Source organism: Hemitrygon akajei, chromosome 15 (assembly GCF_048418815.1).
Source record: "Hemitrygon akajei chromosome 15, sHemAka1.3, whole genome shotgun sequence".
NCBI classification, from domain to species: domain Eukaryota; kingdom Metazoa; phylum Chordata; class Chondrichthyes; order Myliobatiformes; family Dasyatidae; genus Hemitrygon; species Hemitrygon akajei.
In genome coordinates, this window is record NC_133138.1 from 58,484,171 (window position 1) to 58,494,611 (window position 10,441).

General features: G+C 40.3%; 1 protein-coding gene across 4 annotated transcripts in view; it reads right to left on the reverse strand.

The window, feature by feature from the left end:
• LOC140739601 (histamine H2 receptor-like) overlaps positions 1–8,827 on the reverse strand; it is a 31,796-nt gene extending 22,969 nt beyond the window's left edge. For 2 of the 4 annotated variants that reach the window (XM_073068007.1, XM_073068005.1), the window contains exon 1: positions 8,443–8,827. In XM_073068007.1, the coding sequence (XP_072924108.1) occupies positions 8,443–8,809 (367 nt within the window). In that variant the 5' untranslated portion in view covers positions 8,810–8,827. The other 2 variants (XM_073068006.1, XM_073068004.1) reach the window with 1 other exon arrangement.
• Between the last annotated feature and the right edge of the window lie 1,614 nt (positions 8,828–10,441).

The following is a 10,441-nucleotide window of genomic DNA, read 5'->3' on the forward strand; positions in this document are numbered from 1 at the left end:
TTCTCTCTCCGTCACCCTTTTAATCTTAATATACCCGTAGAATCTCTTGGGATTTTCTCTCACTTTGCCTGCTAGATCATTTTCATATCCCCTTTTTGCTCTAACTTCTCTCATAAGTGCACTCCTATACTACTTGTCGTCAAGAGATTCATAGTTTTCAATTTCTTATGTGCAGGGTGTGCCCCCTTATTTTTGTAACCAGTGCCTCAAAATCTCTTGTAGACCAAAGTTCCTGAGAACTGCCAGCCTTGACATTTGAACTAATAGGAAAATGCAGGCCCTAAACTCTTGGTATTAAGCTTTTAAAGGTCTCCCACTTGGAGACGTTCCTTTCCCTGTTAAAATTTTTGTCCAACCAACCACTGAAAGATCCCGTCAAATGGCTTCAAAATTTGCTCTCCTTACTTCAGAACTTAAGATGAATAGAATTATGGTCAGTGGACCCGAAGTGCTTGCTAACAGACACTTCACCACTTGTCCTACTTCCTTCCCAAGAGGAAGTTCAGTGTTGCATCATCTCTAATTATCCCCAATATATATAAATAAAGGAAGCTTTCTGAGGACACATTTCACAAATTCCACTTCATCCAGACTTCAAACTATTGTTTGCCTTGTCAATATTAGGGAAGCTAAAATCTCCCACTAATACTTCCCTCTTACAACTAGAAACTAGCAGCAATCTTTCTACAAATCTGCTCCCCCAAGAATATCCGTGCTAATGATTTTTGCTGTGACCTCTTTCATCAAGATTTCAAATTTTCCTCTTCTCTTACTTGCACCTCAGTCATATCTGTAACATGTATATCCTAGATCACGAATTACCTATTTTGCCCTTCCCTCAGCCATGTTTCTGCTGGGCTATAATAGCCTATTTCCCTGAGATAATCCATGCCCTGAGTTAATCTATTGTCAAGTGTCTTACATTGAAATAAATGCAGTGTAAACCCAATTTGCTCCCATTGATTACAGTTTTATCCCCTGATTTCGCATCGGCCACCATATCGTTTAGAGGTCCACCTCCTTTCACTCTAGTTTAAACCCTCCTGACTAGCCGTTGCAATTCTGCCAGGCATCATATTTGTCTCCCTCCAGCTCAGGTGCAATCCACCTTCTTCCACTGGCTACTCCTAACCTAGAAGAGATCCCACAGATCCAGGAATTTGTATCCTGGTCCCCTGCACTTTCTCCTCAGCCATGCATTCATATCTTTCTATTTCTACCCTCTAGTATTGGGCACTGGGAGTAAAACTGAGATCCTGCTTTTTGGGTTCTCTCCTAGCTCCCTATATTCACTGCCAGCTTACAAAGTTAGAGCTAGTTTTAAAATGAAACTTGGCCAAAAGGCCACACTGGATCTGCCCCACTCTCACAAGTGTGCGGAAATGTATTTTGGGAGCATGAAAAAAGCTAGAATATACTCCTGGGCTTTGTACAAATCCATGGATTATTGAAGATTATAACTTATGTAAATCATGTGGTTAGGAAACCATGCAGAATACTTGCCTCTATTAGTCAGGACATTGACTACTGAGGTAAGATGTTTAAGCAGCATCTTTGTAAATCCTCAGCTGAGATCTGTGTGAACTTCTGATCACGAACATATAGGAAGAATATAATAGGACTAGAAAGGGTGCAGAGGAGATTCACCAAGACATTGTCTGGGATGGAGCAGTTCAGTTATGAGAAGAGACTGGAGAAGCTAGGTCTTTTCTCCCTGGAATGGAGGAGGTTAAGAGGGGACATGGTGGAATTGTATAAACTGCAGAAAATGTTCCATCATATTAGAGATAGGTAAGACTAGAAGGCATGGGTTTAGGGCAAGAGAGAAGAGTTCCAGAGAAGATGTGAGGAACCCTTTTACCCAGAAAGTGGTAAGTGCCTGAAATGTACTGGCTGAGGGTTAAAGCTGGGTCACAGACAGCATTTAAGAAGTTTCCAGTCGAACAGTTGAAACACTAAGGTTAAGAGATATAAGATCAAGCATCTAAAGACGGATTTAACACCAAAGCGTCCTCATTGGTCAGGATGGGTGAATTGAGCCAAACAGCCTATTGCCGCACCATATGATTCTATAATTCTAGCTCTCACACTGCAAAGGATTGAGATGAATAACTTGATTGGCAAGCTGTACTTTGTTAACTCTGCCTGCATTCATCATTATGAAGCAGGGAGGAATCAACAGGGCACAATATGTTGAACAGTACTACTACACTTGTGATTCCACCGAATGTTGAAGTATCCATGTAACACAAACAAGTACAGAGTATCAAAAAGCTGCAATAGAAACTTATTGCCTGCATCATCCAAGCTCAAATAATCATGGCTCTGTATGCATTGTGCAAAGGAGCTTTCAGGGTGCCACAGAGGCCCAGTGATCCATGCTCCAACACATTACTGGGGAACTGCTCTGGATAAATGGCAGTAACACAGAGGAGCACATGCTTAAAGTCCTCCCTTTGCATTTCTGTAACCATCTCACATCCCAAATACACCATTATGCAAATGGGTGTTTGGCCTCCTAACTAACAGGCCTCTGGTAATTAAGATGCACAACTGCTCCTCCCTCTCCATCATCCTCAAGCCTGGTGCTCCCCGGGGCTGTGTGCTGAGCCCATTGCAGTACACCCTGCTCACAGTAACTGCTCGGCCAAACATCCGAGTAATCACAAAGTCAAGTTTGCCCGTGACACGACAGTGATTGGGCTCATCACCGTCAGTGATTCGTCAGCCTATGGAGAGGACATGGAAGAGCTCAAAGCCTGACACCAATAAGGAACCAGTATCCCATGAATCAACCTAAATATTAATTCCCCCCAACACTGTCTTGTTTGGTCCTGAATCGAACATACATTGTTAAACCTTTATCACCAGCAGTTTGCTTTTGTGTTAAAGTTGATGGGATAATTATTCAAAATTGTTCACAAATATTGGCCCATGTACTTTTTTCTTATTCTGTCTTGTACAAGTTGTGGGTGAATAACTTCAGTCACATGCAATAGGTGACACCAGACTAAAAATGTAAAAACTTAAAGGGTGTCCTTGGGTACCTTCAAGGTACCTCCACCACTGCCTCCAAGAAGATTGCCATTTTAAATCATATTCCATTGTTGAAAATATCATGATCTGTTAGTCCAGGCAGCTCAATGTTTACTTCAACTGGCCATTTCTTTGCTCCATCAGATTTGTGCAGTAAAATGCTTTTGCTGTGTGCATACCATTCTTAAACAGAACAGCTCTGCAACACAAGTTATCTGCCATACCATTAATGGTCAGCCATTGTTTCCCTGTAGCTGACCTTTGATTTGATGCAGTGGCTCTTTACAACCAGCATGGTGGGTGGTTAAGTACTGTAGTTCTGCATTCTGACAACTGCCAGAACATGCTATCTTGCACACTGTTGTGCATACTATTTATTATAAATTACTATAAATTGCACATTGCACATTTAGACAAATACCTAACGTAAAGGTTTTTACTCCTCATGTATATGAAGGATGTAAGTAATAGTCAATTCAATTCATTCATTAAATCCTCCTGCTCTTATGTTGTAAGTCTTAGCCGATAAAAATATTTTCTTTTAATTTCTTATCTTGCTATCCTACTAGCTTTCTAAATGTGTAGAACAGAGTCCATCTGTTCCTCTGAACTTCTCAGAATTAACTCCCCTTTACAACCCCACTACACCCATATCTATTGCGCGTTTCCCTGCCTTATTTGCATTAGTTTCCTCTTCTCCAAATTGAAACCATTCACCACAACTGCACATCAAAGTCCACTTCTGATGTTTACTGCTTTGTCCTCACAGTCATAATACATATACACTTTTAGTTACTGTACATATGGGGATTTAAAAAAAATATTGACCTTATTGTCTAAAAAAAAGGAGTATATTCCAAAAAGCTTTTTGCTAATTATGAAAATACGTTGTTTCATTGATCGACCTTTGTTACTTCCTCAAAAATTCAATAAAGTCAGTCACAACAAATTTATGACTGTCCATAAGTTATCTAAATAATGATTAATACTCTTACTCAGTTTTTTTGAGTGATTTGCTTGTAAGTAATACAATGCTGACTAGGCTGCAAATACTCGATTTATGCTTTTCTTCCCTATTAAGCAATGGTACCAGGTTAGTAGTTTTCCAGTATATCGGCTCTATGCTCAAAGCACAGAGGATAGAAAATAATGATCATAGCAACCACCATTTCATTCCTCGCTTTTTATTACAATATTAACCTATTTCCTTTATTAAGAGTTAAATCTATTCCAATATTTCAAATTTCTCCCCATTAAAATATCTACCTCATCCTCTTCTCTTTCACACTACCCATTTGTCAAGAACAAAAACAGGTCATTATCTGCTCTCTAATAGATTCTATTTCCTCCACTCCATGACTTCCACTGCTCTGACATCAAACTCACCTTGGCCCAGATGGGAACTTCTTCAAATAGCATTTTTTTCCACAGATTTCTTAAATCTAACTGAATTATGATGAATTAAGATGATGTCCCCTGATATCCCTCTTAGCTGCTCACTTTTATTCCCTGAAAGTATGTTCAGATCTTTATTGGCTTTTTTACGTATAGAGTAAAAAGTTATTTTAATACTTTCTAATTTTATCCCAATTAATAAAATGGTAATTAAAGTCCCCTGCAATTACTGCTTTTTCATGTTCATTCTTTAGTCATTAGCCTTCAAGGATACCTTTCTGTCTTCCTCTGACTGGCAGGAGATCATCTAGAACATCAACAGCTTGACTGTGTTAAGATTAGCTTCTTCCCCTCTGCCATCAGATTTCTGAACAGTCCATGAGCCCATGAAGACTACCTCATTGTCTTTTGCACTATTTAATTATTTTATAATTTATAGTAATTTTTATGTCTTACACTGTGCTGCTGCTTTAAAAACAACACATTTCATGACATACTGTATGTCAGGAATAATAAACCTGATTATGATTTTACTTTCTTCTTCTTCATAGTTCAATCATTATGGCTTCAATTATGCCCCGTCTGTCACTTCTTACTACTTCACAGATACATTTGCTTTTTCAGCCAGTATTGCAACCACTTAATTTCCCCTCAAATGGGAATATGAATTACCTTATTAACTGCTTTGATTTTAGAATGTGATATTAACTTTAGTGTATTATTATTTAATTAAAACTGGGCAGGACAGAACCGCTATGTTTTCTGAGATTACTAATGCATTGCTTAATTTAGCTCTGATTTTTTTCTTCCAATACACATGCTTTGTTGCTGTGATTTATTAGCCCAGTGGAATTTGTTTCTTTCAGCCTAACCATTAGATTCCCATGGTGATGATGCTATATATAATACTGTAGATTGGCTACGTACTCAAAGTATAACATCGACCAAAAAAAAGGTTGGCAACCTCAAATACATAGTATCAAGTACATGCATCAAGCTGCTTAAATTACTAGGGATGTACTGCATTTTCCCATTGCTAGCCAGATACATGTTTGCAAGACATTCAATTGTGGTGGTCTAGTAACTCAAACATGATTAAGTACAAAAAATATTAAAACCAGTGTGGCACATTCCATTAAAAAGTGGATAAGAAGGGAATTACAGAATTTGGAGTCCAGGTAGCAGAAGACAAGAGTACCAGTGACAGAAGTCAGGACACGTGGTTAAAAGTGGAAGGGTGCAGAATAAATAAGGGCTATGAGGTTACCAAGTAGTGGAGAGAGTATTTCAATTGCCCCTTTGGGTCCTTTCAATTTTATCTCTAAATCCAGAATGCTGCCCAGTCAAACCATAAAATGACCTTGGGGAAAAATATACTCACACATTAAAATAAAATACCTCAGGTGCTTGAAATCTGAAATTATGAAATGCCACAAGAACTCTCCAGGTTAAGCAGGCTCTATCATGGAAACATATCAATTGTTTAGACATAAACTCAAAAAAAGCCCAAAAATGGCATTTAGAACAAAACTAGCTAAAGGCATACAAGGACAAATTAATTCTGGATGTTTGTATGAGAAAAGACATTAACATTCTACTGTCAGGCCAGGGATCATCAGCATGATACAAGCAAACTGAGTATGGCTGCAACAACCCTTGAGATTCATATAAACAAAATGAAGATACACATTTATACAGAGGACACAGTGAGTATGAAAAGGGCAAGGTAAAAAGAATGAGAACAATGAGAAACTGCCAGAGTAGAACTGGCTCAAGAGACGGTGCAGTGCAATAGGGTGGCACGGTAGTGTACTGGTCAGCACAATGCCTGACAGTGCAGACAACCCGGGTTCAATTCCCACCACTGCCCTATACGGAGTTTGGATGTTCTCCCGTGACCACACACATGGATTCCCCGAGGTGCTCCAGTTTCCTACCATGGTCCAAAGATTGGTCATTGTAAACTGCTTTAAATGATTGCTGGGCAGCACGGCATATCTGTCTCAATCAACAAGAACAGACAGAGAATGTGATGATTGACTGTTGAATGAGAACATATAAAGAATGATTTCAAAAGACAGAAAAATTAGAACTGGAAGCAGAAGCAGGATATTCAGACCCTGGAACTTACTCCAGTGTCCAGTGTGATCATAGCTGACCGCTCCCCATATTCAGTAGCCAGATCCTTCTTTCCCTCATATCCCTCATTCCCTTAATCCTGTATCTCCTTCTCTATAGAACCATAGAACATTACAGCACAGAAACAGGCCTTTTGGCCCTTCTTGGCTGTGCTGAACCATTTCTCTGCCTAGTCCCACTGACCTGCACCTGGACCATATCCATCCATACACCTCTCATCCATGTACCTGTCCAAGTTTTTCTTAAATGTTAAAAGTGAGAATCTTGAAAATATTTAAACATCTTTTTAAAAATATTTAAAATCGAAAATCTCAAATATATTTAATTATTTGAAATCCATCATGAGGTCCTTTCTCATTCTTCTAAACTCCAGTCAATTGGTTCAATCTCTCTTTCTAGATTGACCATCAAATATTTAATCTGGACAACCTTTGCTGCACTCCCTCCAAGAATATCCTTCCTCAGATAAGCAGACCCTAACAGCTCACACTACTCAAGGTCTGATCTCAACACTGCGCTGTACATTTCTGTAAGGCAGCTCCGCTCCTGTACTTGAATACTCTCACCAAGCAGTTCTACATACCATTTATCTGCTGAAATGTCTCTGCACCTGCAGACTGTCTTTTGTGACTGGTGCATCAAGCTCGAGTTGCACCTCCCCTCTCTTTCCTAATCTATTGCCATACAGATAATAATCTGCCTTCCTGTTATTGACACCAATGTGAGCATTTATCCAAAGTATACTGTATCTGCCAAGCACTTGCCCACTCACTCAGCCTTTCCAAATCATAATGGACTGCATCCTCACAACTTACACCATCTCTCTCCTTTGCGCATTGGAGATTTTACATTGAATTCCCTCATTTTATCATTTATAATGAGAAACGAGTAGTAATAATAATAATAAATCATTAGACTTCGCCATCGGAGGGGTGTATAATAAAGAGAGTCCAGACATATAAATGAATAATTATAGAAGTTTGAAACTGAGCACGTTTTAACATTTTAGCTGAGAGCTTCCCTGATACAATTCGATATCGTCAGAAGTCGTATCTACTTTTAAGAATGCTGAAAGTTGTTTGAAGGAATTATGGTAACGTTATTATCAGGAGGTTAGGATAGAGCGGTCCATCGATTCGGCATTTAGGTGTAACTTCTTCCCTCTGCTTCTCCCTTCCCGCTGTGGATAATGGTGATCTGTTGGGGTCTACCTGCTGGAACAGTGCTGAGCTTGGACCCGTGTGCTCACCGATCGAGCATCTCAGTAACACGTGAATGTGTTGGAGACCGAGCAAGTGGAGTAGAAGCGGGACTGTTCCACTAAACACCCTTAAAACTAAGAGCCCCAACTACCTAATCGAAAAGAGAAGCAAAGGTTTTATGCAGTGCCGCTAAGATTCCTTTAATCCTAAAGTCTACAGTGAACGAACACAGTTGTCCGTCAGCAGCACTCAGTCCCCAAATGCTTAATTATTAAGCATTTCGACCCCAAACTTCGCGACAGAGAAACCTGAAGATTATTTGTTTTGCCAGCCTTACTCCTGTCCTGTCTCGACCCACCCAGCTCCTCCGCTCCCCTTCTTACCCGAATGGTTCTTCTCGGTGGAAATCCACACAAGATTTCGAGTGTCAGGAGAGGAAAGACAAACGAACTAAACGCAAGTAGCTGCCGGTGCAAGTCGGTCGGTGAGGGGGAATACCGGCCACTGGCTATCCAAAGTCTCTGACTCAGTCATTGGGGTCCATGCCCTCTTCCAATAATACATTACTGAAAATATTCCCAGTAGACAGTGCTTGGAAAATTTCACAGGGCAGCTCACACCAGGAAGAATATTTACTGCTGCAAAACAGAAGGGGCGTTTGATAGGTTACCTGGCCCTCGTTGGCCCATGTGTTTGAAGGGCAATAGCATATGAAATGTGGCTGAAGGAGATGTTGCTTGGCGCTGAAGTGGAATTTCGCTGCAGAGCGGAGAGTCGCGGACGCCCTTGAATTTCACTGCTACCGGGACAAACTCTGGTCGCAGCTCCACGCGTGTTCGCTGGTCGTTCGGCGCCAGCGTTACTGATTTTGCTGATAGTTGTGGAAAATCTGCTGTTTGCTTTTCCTCACGTGGACCGAAACTTCGAACGAGTGAAATACAGCAGTAAATTAGAAATTTAAGTGCAAGGAGGGGATTGTATGTTGCCAGGTAATAAGAGCGTAACAAGTGAACCTGGAAACGCAGAGATATTTTCATTTGAATTCACTGGAGCATCCGTTCTCAGACTTAACTGACGCTCATTCAGCCTTCCCGCTATCACTGCCGTCAACAGACTGGAATTCCCCATATTTCTCCCACAAGTTTCCACATTATCCCGTCTGCCCGAGCCATGAACTTGGCGGCAGTACTGGTGTCTGTTTCATCCCCCACACAAAGGTAGAGTTGATGCTTATCGTGAAATGACCGTTAACAAAGCGGAGAGGACTTTTTCAGACTGGACAGGATCGTTTCATTTGGAAATTGCACCATGATTTGATCATAAGATCAGAAGATTTAGGACCAGGTGTAGACCCGGCCCTTTAGTTAATGTGAATGATTTTCTAGCTCAGAATCATTTCCCAGTGCAATAACTATTTGTCTTTCTTTCCGAACTCTACCGCCATAATTCCACATTCTCCCAGCATTATCTCCGTATTCCTTCATTTTCCAGCAATATCGCCAAAACCTCCAGGATGGAGGGAGAGGGTGTAATGGCAAAATGCTAGTGTGGGGGGAAGGGGTGTAGAGTGGCTCTGAAGAAGCTGTGCCATTCACTCAGCCCCTCTGTATCTTCTTGAAATCTATTTGCACCTTTATCCCTGTTCACTTTGGTACTAAGGTGTGTGCAATCAGCAAATTTAGAAATATTATATTGTATGCCAACAGCCAACTTATAGCTAGACAGCCAGCCAGCCACACAGCCAGGCAGAGAGACAGACAGACAGATATAGATAGAAAGATAGATTGGCATAATTGCTGATCTCTGTTGTATTCCACTGGTCACTGCACAAAAAAAGAAAAAAAAGTTTGGTGTTTTTCAAATAGTAATACTTTATTTACATCCAGCATGGTAACAGGCCCTACCAGCCCAATGAGTCTGTTGGTGTTCAAAGGGATCTGATTGTGTTTGCATTTTAATTGTTTGTAGGTATAGTAAACTCTCTTAATGTTAAAGCCTATAACTGGAGAATAGAGTACAACACTGAAACCCTTTCCTAAACTTGCTATTGCAAGAGTGTGCAAAGATTTGTCAAATTTGCCCATGCGATGGTGGGTCAGTCAGATGTGAAGACATTGTGTGGGCCTCTCATTCTTTTGAGTTGAGAAGCATGAAAAGTGACATAGAAACATTCAAGATTCTGCGTGGTCTGGTAAGATTAACATGGGTAGCATGTTTCCCCTAATGAAACAACCTAGGATCACAGTCTTGAAATAAGGGATGGGCTGTTTAGGACTGAAATGAGGAGTAATTTCTATTCTGAGAGAATGTTGAGGTGAATCTTTGGAATTCCCTACCTTAAACTATTGTGAAGTGTCAATCATAGATTGCATTCAAAACAAAGATCTATAGATTTCTTGATGTTAGAGAAATCAAGAGGTAAAGTGTATTGTTGAATAGAAGGTCAGTTAGGAACAGAGTAGACTCAAAAGGCCAAATTGCCTATTCCTACTCTGATTACTTATATTTATGATCTTTAAATATATTAGTTTAAAAACTATTTATTTACTTATTTGTTTGTTTGTTGTTTGCTTATTTGGATATACAGCGTGGAAGAGTTTGTTCTGGCCCAAAGAGCCACGCCACTCAGCAACCCACCTGCTTAACCCATTGGACAATTTACAATGACC